Source organism: Rhinoraja longicauda, chromosome 9 (assembly GCF_053455715.1).
Source record: "Rhinoraja longicauda isolate Sanriku21f chromosome 9, sRhiLon1.1, whole genome shotgun sequence".
NCBI lineage: Eukaryota > Metazoa > Chordata > Chondrichthyes > Rajiformes > Arhynchobatidae > Rhinoraja > Rhinoraja longicauda.
In genome coordinates this window covers 1518832-1535268 of record NC_135961.1, presented here as the reverse complement: position 1 = coordinate 1535268, position 16437 = coordinate 1518832, and the positions used below count along the sequence as shown (strand labels likewise).

At 46.6% G+C, this 16437-nt stretch overlaps 1 protein-coding gene across 7 annotated transcripts in view; it reads left to right on the top strand.

The window, feature by feature from the left end:
- The window catches only part of LOC144596438 (protein EFR3 homolog B-like), a 100502-nt gene extending 85316 nt beyond the window's left edge, over positions 1-15186 (top strand). For 6 of the 7 annotated variants that reach the window (XM_078404679.1, XM_078404681.1, XM_078404678.1 and 3 more), the window contains 6 exons: positions 1582-1709; positions 3100-3191; positions 5216-5264; positions 7595-7701; positions 9048-9097; positions 13997-15186. In XM_078404679.1, coding sequence (XP_078260805.1) covers positions 1582-1709; positions 3100-3191; positions 5216-5264; positions 7595-7701; positions 9048-9097; positions 13997-14099 — 529 coding nt within the window. In that variant the 3' untranslated portion in view covers positions 14100-15186. The remainder of the gene's footprint in view (positions 1-1581; positions 1710-3099; positions 3192-5215; positions 5265-7594; positions 7702-9047; positions 9098-13996) is intronic. The other variant, XM_078404680.1, reaches the window with a different exon arrangement.
- Positions 15187-16437: the final 1251 nt, after the last annotated feature.

Sequence of the window (16437 nt, the reverse complement as noted above, 5' to 3'; positions counted from 1 at the left end):
TCTCGGAGGTCTACAGACAATTCCTTCATCTTCATGGCTTGGTTTTTGCTCTGACATGCACTGTCAACTGTGGGACCTTATATAGACAGGTGTGCGCCTTTCCAAATCATGTCCAATCAGTTTAATTTACCACTGGTGGACTCCAATCAAGTTGTAGAAACATCTCAAGGATAATCAATGGAAACAGGATGAACCTAAGCTCAATTTTGAGTGTCATAGCAAAGGGTCTGAATACTTATGTAAAGGTGATATTTCAGTTATTTATTTTTAATTACTTTGCAAAAATTTCTAAACACCTGTTTTTGCTTCTTCATTCTGGGGTATTGTGTGTAGATTGATGATAAATAAAAAGAATTTAATCCATTATAAAATAAGGCTGTAACGTAACCAATTGTGAGAAAAGTGAAGGGGTCTGAATACTTTCTGAATGGTGTAGATTCTTGATTAGTACAGGTGTCAGAAGTTATGGGGAGAAGGCAGGAGAATGGTGTTAGGAGGGAGAAATAGATAGCCATGATTGAATGAAGGAGTAGACTTGATGGGTCCAATGGCCTAATTCGACTCCTATGGCAGCATCTGTGGAGGGAATAGACAGATGATGTTTCAGGTTGGGAACCAATTTTCAGAGTGATGAAGGGGAGAAAACGGAAAAGAAGGGGGTGTGACAAAGACTGGCAAGTGATAGGTGGATACAGGTGGATACAGGTGAGGGGGATTGGCAGATGGGTAGAGTGAGTGACAAAGGCTAGAAGTGAAAAGGAGACAAAAGGGTGCCACATATGAGGAGAAGTGAAATGTAAAGCCAGAGGGAGGGATAAGGGGGGAAGGGCTTCCTACTTTCTCCAGCACATGGTACCAGAGGTAACTCTTGGAGGTCTGCTCTTTAATCTCTTGCCTAACTCTATATTCACTCTGCAGGACCTCATCCCTTCTTCTACTAATGTAGTTTCCACCCATGTGCAGCTTCCTCTGGCTGCTCATCTTGAGAATGTAGTGCAATTGATCAGAGACGACGTCATTGCCTCTGGCACCTGAGAATGGTGCAGGTGGTCACAGCACAAGGTTTGTGAAGGCAAGATCCTGTCTGCAGTAAGAATGTTCTTCACTTTGTTGTGTGGTACTGCATTACGAAGGGATGAGGCACATGAGAGAAGTAGGTGAAGAGCAGTACCCAACACAAACTATCACTTCTTGGCAACCCGCAGGCCCTGTTCCCCATTGGAAGCCAGCCCATGCTCAGTAAACACTGGAAGCAGGAGAGGGCCGGTCAGCTTTCATGCTTGCTTTGCCACTCAGGAAGACCATGCCTGGTCTGCTCCCTCAGAACCATTTTGCTGCTTCAATGCCATGTTGGTATTTCTCAAGGCCATGTCTCATCTACCAGTCAGTGGTGGGTGTATGGAATGAGGCACAAACACGTCCATGGATAGGAAAGGTTTAGAGGGATGCAGGCCAAACACGGGCAGGTGGGGCTAGTGTAGATGTGGCACCTTGGTCGGTGTGGGTAAGTAGTTTCCATGCTGTATGACTGACTCAATGACCTCCTCATTGACAGCATTCTTCCTGTTTTTTATTCCTCAGCATTCCGGAGTCCATAGACAAATTGGAGAAGGAGCTGCTGTTCTTGCAGAATGAGATCAGTGAGGTTTTTGCAGGTAGTGGCTACAGCTCCGACAGGCTGGGAATCCCCTACATCCCCCAGTTCACAGGTAGGAGGTTCAAGGAATCCATTTGTGGCATGTGCAAGCAACCTCCCACAGCACTGCTTGCCAGCTGCATAATACACTGTGCAACATGGCCCCTACTATTCCACGGCAGTAGAACCAGAGCGCAGGGTGGACAAGCTAACATTGAGGGTGACGTGGTCCTGGACTAGACTGACATGATCATTTACAGGAGGGAGGGAGGCTGGTGTAGCCAGTGGCTGCACCTTTTGCAGAGCGAAAAATTGTGTCACTCTGCATCGCCAGGAGCAAAGGCCATCAGATCGTGGTGCAGCACATTCGATGTAGTCTTCATGCATTTCACAATGTCCCGCCTGACAAGTGGGCCTCAAGTGCGAGCTCCCTGGGATCCAGTGGGAAGTGGGATGAAAAAGTTATGCGATGGGGGAAATGGGAAGGTAATGTGGAGGAGAGGAATGATGACTCCATAGTTCAGCACCAGCATAGTTCAACTCCATAGTCCAGAACACAGGCCTTGTGTTCCACTTCATATTGTCAGTAATTTCCACTTAGCCAAAGGTCCACAATGAAGACTATAATGTGCTGTGTGGTTGACCATGAGGGAGAAGCTGCTTAGCTACAGAAACGGTCAGGAGGGAAACAGGGTTCTGTCTCAAAGGGTGAATGCAAGAACATAACGAATTAAGGCAGGAGACGGCCATTCAACTCTACCAATCGTCAAGATCACCATCGATCTTCTATCTCAGCTCCACTTTCCTGCCCCATCCCTCACTTCTTATACGTCCACAAATCTATCGATCTCTGCTTGAATGAACCTGGCCACTGAGACTCCATTGCCCTCAGGGGGTGAAAATTCCAAGGTGTCTGAAGTAAATTCCCCTTGTGTTGATTCTAAAGGCCTTATTCTCAAACTCCACAGTTCCTCAATCAATGGAAGTATCTTCCCGCACCTAACTTGTTAGGCTGTTCACAGTTGTGTAAGTTTTGATGAGATTTTTTCTATCTAAATTTGAGAGCATATGGTCCTATACACAATCTCTCCTCTTCTTCACACATACCAATAGAATCTGTTCTAAAGCCATGTTAATTGAATTGCAAGATACAGCAAGGAAACAAGCCCTTTGGCCCACCAAGTCCACGTCGACCATCACCTGTTCTCACGAGTTCTGTTATCTCACTTTCTCATTCACTCCCTACAGAAAAGGGGCATATTGCACAGGCCAATTAACCTACAAACCCGCACATCTTTGGGTGGTGGGAGGAAACCAGAACAACCGGAGGAAACCCATGCAGTCACAGGGACTTCATACAGAGAGCACCCATGGTCAGGATCAAACCCAGGTCTCTGGCAGTGTGAGGCAGCAGCTCTACCAGTTGTGCCACCCTCTAATGTGTTCTGTATGGTGTGTTGCAGATGAAGATCGTTTATCAAAGAGGAAGAGCATTGGTGAGACCATCTCTCTGCAGGTGGAAGTGGAATCTCGCAATAGTCCGGAAAAGGAAGAGGTATCTCTCTGACGTTGCAGTGGATAGCTGGTGTTGGGTTAGTGAGCCAGAAGGTGGCTCACTGGAATAGGGTGTCACCAAGGGCTGCTGGTGACAGGCATAGTTGTAGAGCTTATCATTGAGTACAAATATCAACTTTAATTGGTACCTTCCCTGTGGAAGCTGAGCACATGTCCCACAGAGTCTTCCTGTGAGAGACGATGAAAGAACTCAGTGGAAAGAGTGCCTCATGGCTTCTCCACAGTCCCTGGGCTCAAAACCAACTAAACCCTGTATCTATCTGTCCCTGTCCCTACCCCAGGAATATTTCATGGCACACTGTAGAGGGAGCTTTACACTGTTTCTCAGCAGTGCCTGTCCTGCCCAAATAACATTTCACAGTGAATTTCTGGGCATTTTGTGAATATTCTCAGCATCAACCCTTGTGGTCTGCTTTTATTCTTGGTACTGATATTGCTGACTTCAATATTTAGATAATAATTTTGCTTTTTTTTTTTGCACAAAAGTAGAATGTCAAAATGATGCAGACTGTAAAGAGTTTCAGGTAAATACTTAGTGTGTAGGAAAGAACTGCAGATGCTAGTTTAAATTGAAGGTTGACACAAAAAGCTGGAGTAACTCAGCGGGACAGGCAGCATCTCTGGAGAGAACGAATGGGTGATGTTTCAGGTCTAGACCCTTCTTCACACTTAGCAGGTTAACCAAAGCAATTCAGCGTGAATGTGTGCAGGAAGATGTTCTGGTGGGTGACGGGGCCTGTTATGGTGCTGTACTGTTCTATGTTCTATTAATAATGGATAGGTACCACTCTGTGAAAATCACAAGATACAGACTCTTTGCTAGTTTAAATGCAGGTAGATGGAATGTAGAAAGACTAAAACCAAAGTCATGCAGCAGAAGAATGGAGCACTAGATAAAGTGAAACATTTACGGAAGATTGGCTGGACTATTGTCGCAAGGTTGTATACATTGCGGTGCTTCATTTCAAAAGGTTCAGGGAGTGCAGTCAGCAGAACAATGGAGAGACTAAGCATTGGAATTATCCATAATAAGCAAAGAGATGTATTATCCTTGTACTGACATACAAAGAGGCCAGTCATATCCATGCCAGCAGAGCAATCTCATCTGACACTTGCCCTGTAACTTATTCTCTCTTCCATGCCCATAAATTCTCCTTTGACTCGTTTTACCACTTATCTAAATCGGGTATATTTAACAGCAGCCAATTAATCGGAGTGCCCCCCCCCCCCCCCCCGCGTCATTAGGATGTGGGAGGAAACTGGAGAACCCAGGGGAACCCCACATGGCCATAGACAATAGACAATAGGTGCAGGAGGAGGCCATTCGGCCCTTCGAGCCAGCACCGCCATTCAATGTGATCATGGCTGATCAATCTCAATCAGTACCCCGTTCCTGCCTTCTCCCCATACCCCCTGACATGCACACAGGGAGGGAGAAGCATGCCACAGGAGCATGACAAGGAGAACATGTAAACTCCACACAGACAGTACACGAGGGCAGGAGAGAATCTGGAGCTGTGACGCAACGGAGTTGCCGCTGTGTTCTACTCAGGGGTGCAACTGATTTGATTACTTTTACACGGAGCTGGTCAGATTCACGGGACCGCATGCCCGAGTTAGTTCAGTGGAGGTATTTAAACTTGTGAAGGGTTGCCGAGGAGTGAGTGGATAAAGAGCTGTGTTTGGTAGCAGGTGTTGGGGATGGAAAAATGAGCTCGGCTCTAATTGAGTCTGTCAGGGCATCACGTTGCATCTGGGGTTAAACTCCTCTTGTTATGGCAGGAACCCTGCCCAGGCAATTAAGGGCCTGGGGAATGTATGGTGAAAGGTGAAGCACTGGTGGCCCGTGAGAGGGTGATGAATGGCAAAGGGATTGGGAGAAATCACAAGCGTGTTAATTGTGTTAATAAGCCTTTGTTCTCCTTGGAGCTTTCTGCTTCACTTGTACATCTGCTTGCTACATAGGAATCTCAGTGACATGACAATGTTTGTATCTTGTTACAGAAGTTGCCAGCCGAGGAAATCACATACGAAACCCTGAAGAAAGCAATAGGTAAGGTGTAGCTCAGCCTATGAGGGCAGCACATCTCCCTGCACATGCAGGCTGGGCTACAGGTAAGCACAGCTGCTTGCTGCATTGTTGCAAGGCTTTGTTCATACACTGCTACCACTGGCTTCTCATTCATTCTATATTGCCGATGTCTTTTTGTCAGTCTGCAGCTAAAACAACTGCTGGCAGCGAGAGACTGTGTCTGTCAGGCAGACATGAAAGAACTGCCAGATAGTTCATGGGAGGTAGAACAGTCCAGCACTGTTGAGACAGACCATTCGGCCCACCATATCTGTGCTGACCATGAATCCAATTCACACTGCACATCTGCCTTCTTGTGGTCTATATCCCTTCATTCCATGCCTGTTCAGAGGACCCTGGTGTATCTTGCTTTCTCAGTAGTATTTGGTTCTGAGGAGAAGTTCCCTCAGAGAGTGTGGCCATATCCAAGACCAGAGCACCGTGGGTGGCTCAGCAGTGCTGGGAAGGAAGAGAAAGGTCAGAAAAGCATGGTGCAGGGAAATGGGTTAACGAGCAGACATCTATTCTGTGGCTACAGGTGTGGCTCCAAGATGGCAGCTTGTCTGGCAGTTGTCAAGTCCAGACCAGCCATGATGATTTGAGTATAGGAGTAAACATGGTGGTACATTTCCACAGTTGCAGCCAGTTCCCCCCGACACCGGTGAACATCCAGGGAATGTACATTGGGAGGGTGGACTCCTATAAGTACCTGGGTGTTTACCTCAATAATAAATTGGACTGGACCGAAAACACCAATGCGCTATACAAAAAGGGCCAGAGCAGACTTTATCTGCTGAGGAGACTCAGGTCCTTTGGAGTGCAGGGGGCACTCCTAAGGACCTTCTACAACACGGTGGTTGCATCAGTCATTTTCTATGGAGTGGTCTGCAGGAGGAGCAGCATCTCAGTGGCAGAGGGGAAGAGACTCGACAAGCTGGTCAGGAAAGCCAGCTCTGTCCTGGGTTGCCCCCTCGACTCAGTGTAGGTGGTGGGAGAGAGGATGATGATGGCAAAGTTAACATCGCTGCTGGACAACGACTCCCACCCCATGCAGGACACTGTCACTGCACTGAGTAGCTCCTTCAGTGACAGACTCCTTCTCCCCAAGTGCGTGAAGGAGAGATATCGGAGGTCCTTCATCCCGCTGCTGTGAGACTGCACAACCAGCACTGCTCCCAGCAGACGAGTCAACAGTAGCAGTAAGAGTTAAGGAATACACAGAAAACTGATGACAATTTATCCTTGTCTTTACTTTTATTTATAATGAATGATCTCTTGCTATCCACTTTGCTGCTGTAACACTGTAAATTTCCCCGGTGTGGGACGAATAAAGGAACATATTATTATTATTATTCTGTAGTTCTACAGGGCCCTGGTGAGGCCACATCTGAAGTATTATGTCCACTTTTGGTCTCCTAATTTGAGGAAGGACATCCCTGCTATTGAATCAGTGCAGTGTAGGTTCACAAGGTTAATCCCCGGGATGGTGGGACTGTCACATGAGGAAAGATTGGAAAGACTGGGCTTGTATTCACTGGAATTTAGAAGGATGAGAGGGGATCGTAGAAACGTATAAAATTATAAAAGGACTAGACAAGCTAGATGCAGGAAAAATGTTCCCAATGTTGGGGGAGTCCAGAACCAGGGGCCGCAGTCTAAGAATAAAGGGGAGGCCATTTAAAACTGAGATGAGAAAAAACTTTTTCACCCAGAGAGTTGTGAATTTGTGGAATTCTCTGCCACAGAAGGCAGCGGAGGCCAATTTTCTGGATGAATTTAAAAGAGAGTTGGATAGAGCTCTAGGGGCTAGCGGAATCAAGGGACACGGGTTACTGATTGTGGATAATCAGTCGTGATTACAATGAATGGCGGTGCTGACTCGAAAAACCAAATGGCCTCCTCCTGCACCTATTTTCTATGTTTCTGAGTAGACGCAGGACATTCTGCAGGAAAGAGGGTGAACAGCCAGACGGTGAGTAGTAGAGGCAGATTCACCTGTGGAATTTTAAACGGAATAGTTAAGGAAGGAAACTAGGGCTTTGTGGAGAGGACTGTGGAGTGGTGCAGACTTTATCTAGCTTCGACAGTGGGCACTCTCTCTGTACCCAATGCTTGGTCTGCAAACTGCAGCAGACAAGTCGTGAGCCTCACTGAACGTTGCTGGCGCTCTCCTGGCATAACCTATGAATGGTAGAAGTTGATGTTCTTGCATTTAAGGATATCACCTCACCATCGGGTGGGGGCCTGCTGTGTCAGCACGGGGTGGGTGGGGGTGAAGCTGCTGCCACTGATGCCCTGTGTTTATTGGCCAGTAGATGGTGGAGCAATGGAGGAGCAGGAGAGGGAGAGGAGGCGGCTGGTGGTGGAGAAGTTTCAGAAGGCTCCATTTGAAGAGATAGCAGCCCATTGTGGAGCACGGGTAAGGACCTACCTTGTAGAAGAAGAGTTATTATCTAAATCTGGCCCCTAACGGAGAGAAAGTGCATGACAGACTACATAAAAATTCCCAATGTGGTCCAAAGGGCTAGTGCAACTAGTGCAACGGTAACAAGCACCTGGAATAAGTGATCAATAGAGGTCGTGTCTAGCTGCTCTGAAGCAAACCAAGGAAGGGTGGGCCCATGATCTTGGATACGTGGACATTCATAACAGTTACAGCACACAACAGGCAATTCAGCCCAGCTAGCCAGGTCAGCCATGTGAACACATCTCTGCAACCTGCCTAACTTTCAATATCCCTGCTCCCTTTCACTCCAGTTTACTCTTGAATTCCTTTAGTCCTGAATTCACTGCAGCACCTGTCCTTGTTGCCATCGCCCAGGCATGGTGCAGTGGTTAAATAACTGCATGAGCCCCAGAGGCTTGCATCATTGATGCAGAGCCATTTGCTCCCTTCCCACAGCAGCTGGGAAATCTTAATTTCAACTAATTAAATACTTTTGGAATAAATATGTACCATGGAATAAAGACTGAGACCATTGGATTTTCACACAATCATTTTTGGTTTAGAATATCCTTCAGGGAAAAGAGCCCACCATCCTCACTCACCTAGTCAGGGTTTAGATATTTTTAGATTTAGAGATACAGCGCGGAAACAGGCCCTTCGGCCCACCGGGTCTGCGCCGCCCAGCGATCCCCACACATTAACACTATCCTACACACACTAGGGACATTTTTTTTATTTTATTATTTTTTATTTTTTTACATTTACCAAGCCAATTAACCTACATACCTGTACGTCTTTGGAGTGTGGGAGGAAACCGAAGATCTCGGAGAAAACCCACGCAGGTCACAGGGAGAACGTACAAACTCCGTACAGACAGCACCCGTAGTCAGGATGGAACCTGAGTCTCCGGCGCTGTATTCGCTGTAAGGCAGCAACTCTACCGCTGCGCCACCGTGCCGCCCTGGTACACGGGTGGTACGGGTGGTACACGGCTACATGTCATCCAGTGTGGATGATCATTAACTGACTGCAGGGATGCTCTGTAGGGCTATTGAAGGACAGTGGTCGTGGTGGCCATGGGCAGTCAGCAAATTCATAGAAAGAAACAGCAGGATTTCTATCCATCTCCCCCACTCGATTACAGCACCTCCTTCCCAGCCCCACTTTCAAGTGTGAAAGGCCACAGTTGTTGTTGGTCTCGGCATTTTTCCAGTTTGTATAGGGCCTGATCCAAACGGGAGGAATGTGTAGGGAATGATGGATTCTGAGTTACTGTGATATTATCCATTACTTACTGCTTCTTGTTCCTTTAATTTCAGGCAACTATTCTGCAGAGTAAGCTAAATCAAATCTTTGAGATAACTGTAAGGTAAGTTGCAAAATAGCCCATCTGAATTCTTTGACACACATGAATTCCAGGTTAGCCAGCCATCGTTTTTTTCAATTCCAGTAGAATCATACAGCACGGAAACAGGCCCTTTGGCCCAACTTGCCCACACTGGCCAACATTCCCCATCTACTCTAGTCCCACCTGCCTGCGTTTGGCCCATGTCCTTCTAAACCTATCCTATCCCTCATCCAGTAGAAACGGAAATTTCCAAGTTAGATTATGGAAGGATTTTTATATAATTGATGCTTGGAATGAGGCTGTTGCTGCTAAGATCACATTTATCACCCATCCCTAATTGCCCTGATAAGCTGTTGATCGTTGGTTTTGATGCGTCTTGGTTTCATACAACTAAATATCTTACTAAGGCATTTCAGAGGATAGTTAGAATAAGTTTGCAAGTTACACCAAAATTGTTAGTATAGTGGTCAGTGAAGAAGGTTATTTAAGATTCTTTATTAAGGATCTAGTTGAACTGGCTAAGTGGGCCAAGGAACGGTAGATGTAGGTACTAAGTTCCCTGAAAGAAGCAACACAGCTAGATAGGGTGGTGAAGAAGGTATTTGGCACACTTGCCTGCATCGGTTAGGGCATTGAGTACAAGAGTTGGGTTGTCATGTTGCAACTGTACAAGTTGTTGGTGATACCACACTTGGAGCGTGGTCTCGCCAACAACTTGGAGTACTGGTTGCCTAGCTATAAAAAGGATGCCATTGAGCATAGTGCCATTAAGGATGCCATTAAGGTGGCTGTGCCTATTGTAAATAGGTACATCCTCTTGGGAGCTGTCGGGGCAGAAGACGCTTCCAGTCCGAGCGGCAGACAGGTTGGTGGCTCTAATCCAGGCAAGGAGACTCGACCGGGGAGACTGAAGTCAGGAAGAGCCAGAGTAGTGGGTGACTCCATTGTCCGAGGTACGGATAGTAGATTCTGTGGCGGCAGGCGGGACTTGAGGATGGTCTGTTGCCTCCCTGCTGCAAGGGTTCAAGACATCACGGACCGGCTTCAGAACATCCTAGCGAGGGAAGGTGATCAACCGGAAGTAGTTGTGCATGTGGGCACGAACGACGTTGGGAGGCAGAGGAAGGAGGTACTGCAACGTGAGTTTAGAGAGTTAGGAAGAAGACTGAGAAGTAGGACGTCGAGGGTGGTTATCTCTGGATTGCTACCTGTACCTCGTGCTAGTGAGGGCAGGAACGGAGAGATCGGGGATATGAATGTATGGCTGAGGGGCTGGTGCAGGGAGCAGGGATTTCGATTTCTATACCACTGGGATCTCTTCTGAGGTAGGGGTGACCTGTACAAAAGGGACGGGTTACACCTTAACAGCAGGGGGACCAACATTCTGGCAGGTAGGTTTGCTAGTGTTACACGTGTGGGTTTAAACTAAGTAGTGGGGGGGGAGGGGTTGACAAATTGGGAATATGAAGATGGAGTTAAAGGGGAAGCGAATACAAGAGAAATTGCAAAGGACTCTCGAATAAATGGGAAGGAAAGTTCTAGATGGGATAAGAGAGTAAGGTCAGGGCCAATGGTGACCAGTGTGAGAGGGGAGGTGAATACCGAAGTAAAAGTGTTGTATTTAAATGCGCGAAGTATAAAAAATAAAGTGGATGAGCTTGAGGCTCAGTTAGACATTGGCAAGTATGATGTGGGAATTACAGAGACATGGCTACAAGAGGACCAGGGCTGGGAACTGAATATTCAGGGGTACACAACGTATAGAAAAGACAGACAGGTGGGCAGAGGGGGTGGGGTCGCTCTGTTGGTAAGGAATGATATTCAGTCCCTTGCAAGGGGTGACATAGAATCAGGAGATGTAGAATTAGTAAGGATAGAAATGAGGAATTGTAAGGGTAAAAAGACCCTACTGGGAGTTATCTACAGACCCCCAAACAGTAGCCTCGACATAGGGTGCAAGTTGAATCAAGAGCTAAAATTGGCATGTCGCAAATGTAATTCTATGGTGGTTATGGAAGAATTCAACATGCAGATAGACTGGGAAAATCAGGTTGGTACTGTACCCCAGGAAAGGGAGTTTGTGGAGTGCCTCCGAGATGGATTCTTAGAACAGCTTGTACTGGAGCCTACCAGAGAGAAGGCAATTCTGGATTTAGTGTTGTGTAATGAACCTGATCTGATAAGGGAACTCAAGGTAAAAGAGCCATTAGGAGGCAGTGATCAAAATATGATAAGTTTTACACTCCAAATTGAGAGGGAGAACGGAAAATCGGAAGTGTCAGTATTACAGTATAGCAAAGGGGATTACAGAGGCATGAGGCAGGAGCTGGCCAGATTTGACTGGAAGGAGGCCCTAGCAGGGAAGACGGTGGAACTGCAATGGCATAATGGGAATAATGCAGAAATTGCAGGATCAATTTATCCCAAAGAGGAGGAAAGATTCTAAGGGAAGTAAAAGACACCCGTGGCTGACAAGGGAAGTCAAGGACAGCATAAAAATAGAAGAAAAGAGTATAACATAGCAAAGATGAGTTGCAAGCCAGAGGATTGGGACTCTTTTAAAGAGCAACAGAAGATAACTAAAAAGGCAATACGGGGAGAAAAGATGAGGTACGAGGGTAAACTAGCCAATAATATAAAGGAGGATAGTAAAAGCTTTTTTAGGTATGTGAAGAGGAAAAAAATAGTCAAGGCAAATGTGGGTCCCTCGAAGACAGAAGCAGGGGAATTTATTATGGGGAACAAGGAAATGGCAGACGAGTTGAACCGGTACTTTGGCTCTGTCTTCACTAAGGAAGATACAAGCAATCTCCCAGATGTTCTAGTGGCCAGAGATCCTAGGGTGACGGAGGAACTGAAGGAAATTCACATTAGGCAGGAAAAGGGGTTGGGTAGACTGATGGGACTGAAGGCTGATAAATCCCCAGGGTCTGATGGTCTGCATCAGACTAGTGGGGTACCACAAGGCTCGGTGCTGGGACCGCAGCTATTTACAATATACATTAATGACTTGGATGAATGGATTAAAAGTACCATTAGCAAATTTGCAGATGATACAAAGCTGGGTGGCAGTGTGAACTGTGAAGAAGATGCTATGAGGTTGCAGGGTGACTTGGACAGGTTGTGTGAGTGGACGGATGCATGGCAGATGCAGTTTAATGTGGATAAGTGTGAGGTTATCCACTTTGGTGGTAAGAATAGGAAGGTAGATTATTATCCGAATGGTGTCAAGTTAGGAAACGGGGATGTACAACAAGATCTGGGTGTCCTAGTGTATCAGTCACTGAAAGGAAGCATGCAAGTACAGCAGGCAGTGAAGAAAGCCAATGAAATGTTGGCCTTCATAACAAGAGGAGTTGAGTATAGGAGCAAAGAGGTCCTTCTGCAGTTGTACAGGGCCCTAGTGAGACCGCACCTGGAGTACTGTATGCAGTTTTGGTCTCCAAATTTGAGGAAGGATATTCTTGCTATTGGGGGCGTGCAGCGTAGGTTTACTGGGTTAATTCCCGGAATGGCGGGACTGTCATATGTTGAAAGACTGGAGCAACTAGGCTTGTATACACTGGAATTTAGAAGGATCTTATCGAAACATATAAGATTATTAAGAGGTTGGACACATTAGAGGCAGGAAACAAGTTCCCAATGTTGGGGGAGTGCAGAACCAGGGGCCACAGTTTAAGAATAAGGGGTAGGCCATTTAGAACGGAGATGAGGAAAAACGTTTTCAGTCAGAGAGTTGTAAATCTGTGGAATTCTCTGCTTCAGAAGGCAGTGGAAGTCAGTTCTCTGAATGCATTCAAGAGAGAGCTAGATAGAGCTCTTAGGGATAACGGAGTCAGGAGGTATGGGGAGAAGGCAGGAACGGGGTACTGATTGAGAATGATCAGCCATGACCACATTGAATGGCGGTGCTGGCTCGAAGGGCCGATTGGCCTCCTCCTGCACCTATTGTCAAAGCTAGAAAATGTGCAAAAAAGATTCAAGAGGTTTTTACTAGGACTGGTTTTTCAAAAGATAGGCTGGAACTATTTCCCCATGAGCCCAGGAGGCTGAGGAGGGTGACCATAGATGGGTCTATAAAATCATGAGGGACATAGATAAAGTGAACGATCACAGTCTTTTCCCCTGGATTCCCTAAGCAAGTTAAATATAGATTTAAGATGAGAGGGGGAAGATTTCAAATGGATCTAAAGGGCAACTTTTTCACCTAGAGTGTGATGGGGATGTGATATGAGATGTCAAAAGAACTGGTTGAGGCAGGTACAAGTACAATGTGAAGAAAACATTGGACAGGTACATGGATAAAGGGCGAATACGAGCACAGTGCCGGAACATAGGAGGGAAGGCCTATCAGAGGGATACAAGATCCAGATGGAGTAGTAGAATAGAGGACATAGAAACTTAGAAAACAGGTGCAGGAGGAGGCCATTTGGCCCATCGAGCCAGCAAATGCTGGAAAAACTCAGAAGGTCAGGCATAGCATCTGTTGAAGGAGAAACAAAGAATGTTTTGGGTCTGCGACCCTTCCTCAGAACACCAGATGACCATTGTAAACCTTTCCCCGTTGCTAAAATATCCAGACAAGTGTGAGGTCATGCACGTGTGATCCCGTAAACAGCAGGGACCACAGGAGTGTCAATCACAGAGAGACATTGGAGTGCTAGTCTCTGCTCCCTGAAAGTGGGACAGGTGGATGGAGCAGTGAGGAAACGTCTAGCTTGCTGAGGATTCCTTTACAAGGGCGAGTGGTGGCTGAGGTTCATGCTCCCCAAGGAGGGCAGCTCTATCTGCAAGTGTGTGTCAGTGCTGCACTGGCCTCAGGGTTGAACGCCCAGAGTAGGAGCAGTGACACTGTTATGTAATTTCTGCACAGCTCTTGCTGCCATTTTGCCTTTTCTGAAGAGCTCTCTTTATTTGCAGGCCTCCTCCGAGCCCATCGGGCACAATCACTGGTTATGGCCAGACGCCACCCCGCTCCGTGCCTGTGTACGAGATGAAGTTCCCAGACCTTTGTGTGTACTAACAGAGTAGGTTGCAGAGCAGCGGATCGGTGGAATGTTGGGTCCCCTCCCATCCCATGGGATGGGGCAGCTGCATCGAACGTCTCACAAACCATCCCACAGAACGCCAGCCATCACCTCGCTGTTGTATCCGTTGGTGCAAACATGGTCATCCTCCTCCATTCGGCTTGGTAGTGCTTTGTCATGAAGTCACGTGTCAGTGCACGGCCTGTGCTAACCCCTGATCACAGATCGGCTTTACTGGAACTTGCCGCTTCCTATAAGAGTGCAGAGCACCACTGCAGGCAGCAGTGGAGGAGCTGGCATCATCAAGCCATACAACGCATGCCTACTGATCGTCGCTCTCCGATACCATGCCAATAGCCCCGGTGTCTGCTCTCAGATACCACAATCTCAATATAGGCTCTCTGGCCCACAGCAGTCCTGGTTTGATGGTTGGGGGTAAGGAATGGGATGGCTGCAATCAATTGAACGTTCAGACTAACCTGTCACCTCAGTGGTGGTGCTGAGAGTTTGTTTATCCTGTTGCCCTCTTCAATGTTGGCGTGTTTTGTTTCCGCTGATGTACTCTGGCTTCCCAGCATCGAGCTCTGAAATCGCCGAGGTGACAACGATTGGAGAGGGGAACGGTGCTTGTAGATCTAAATCGCTGCTTCCTTGCAGAAAGCTTAGAAGATGCTTTAATTTAAAATCCATTTCATTGATCATGAAAATAATAAAACTTGCAGATGCTAGAAATCTTGAAATAAAACCAAAACTCTGGAAACATTCACGAGGTCTGGCAGCAGCTGTGGAGGGAGGATCAGTTAATATCTCAGATGAAAGATCTCTCATTAGCCGTTCAGACCAAGGGTCCAGGCTGAAAGGTGAAAGGTCTCCCATGCAGATGCTTACCGTTCCTGATGAGTGATTCCAGAGTGTTCTGGTTAAATGTCATTGTTCATCTGTCTACTCAGAACTCTGCCAGCTCCTATACTGGAAGCTTTCAACACAACAACAGCTTGCACTCAACAGCAGACATCCCCAGCACGGAGCCCTGCTCTCAGACCATTGCCATCAGTGAATATTAAAACGCAATGTTCAAACCTTCAGCAGCATGTGTGGATCCATCTACATCTTGGTATTAGTTTCCTGTGGTCACATGTATTGGGGTATAGTGAGAAAATGTTATTTGCATGCTATCCAAGCAAATCGTAACATGACAGTGGCACAGCAGTAAAGTTGCTGCCTTACAACACCAGAGACTCGGGTTCATTCTTGACTAAGGGTCCTGTCTGTACAGAGTTTGTATCTTCTCCTTGTGACCGCATGGGTGCTCCGATTTCATCCCACATCCCAAAGATGTGTGGGTTTGTAGGTTAATTGACTTCTGTAAATAGTGTGTAGGATAGTACTAGTGAATGGGTGATCACTCCTCGGGCCAAAGGGCCTGTTTCCATGCTGTATCTCTAAAACTAAAATAAATAATAACAGCTAGTGTAACAGAAATTAAGCAGAGTGCAGAATATAGTGTTACAGCTACTGAGAAAGTGCAGATTAAAAAATAATGCAAAGGCTGCAATGAGGTAGATTGGAAGATCAGGTCTACACTGCCAGCATATGAGAGGAGTGTTCAGTAGTCCGTTAACAGCAGGGAAGAAGCTGCTTCTAAGTCAGGTGGTATGTGATTGAAGGAATGGCCAGGGTGATACGTTTTTGATTAAGCTGGCTGCTTTCACGAGGAAGCGTGAAGTGTAGATGCAGTCAATGATGGGGAGGATGATCTGTGATGGACTGGGCTGCAATTTCTTGCGGTCTTGGGCAGAGCTGTTCCCAAACCACGTTGTGATGCATCCCGACAGTGTGCTTTCTATGGTGCATCTGGAAAAGTTGGCAAGTGTAATTGGAGACATGTCGAGTTTCCTTAAACCTCTTGGACATAGATTATCGTGAACCTTTCCAGAAATATTACTGAAATATTCCAGGCAGTACAGTGAGCAGGCATCAGAACACCTGCAGAGACAGTATCAGAGCTGTGCAGGAGATGAGACTTACCTTCTGAACAGATGCTGGACAGGGAGTCCTTGACTCCTCTTACACAGAATATGGAGAGGAAATCCATAATTTGGAGAGGAAACCTCAGTCATCCAGAAGGGCACGCATATACATTGCTTTTGATTTCTTTAGAGATCCAGGATCAATAGTAAATTTAGTGTATGCATATTTCCAAGATGTCCGAATGTGTTTTAGTACAGTAGACTTCACGACAGCATGGCAGAGACTAGATGTGTAGGAAAAAAACGACAGTTGCTGATCAAAATTAAAGGTAGACCTAGAAGGGTCTCGACCCAAAATGTCACC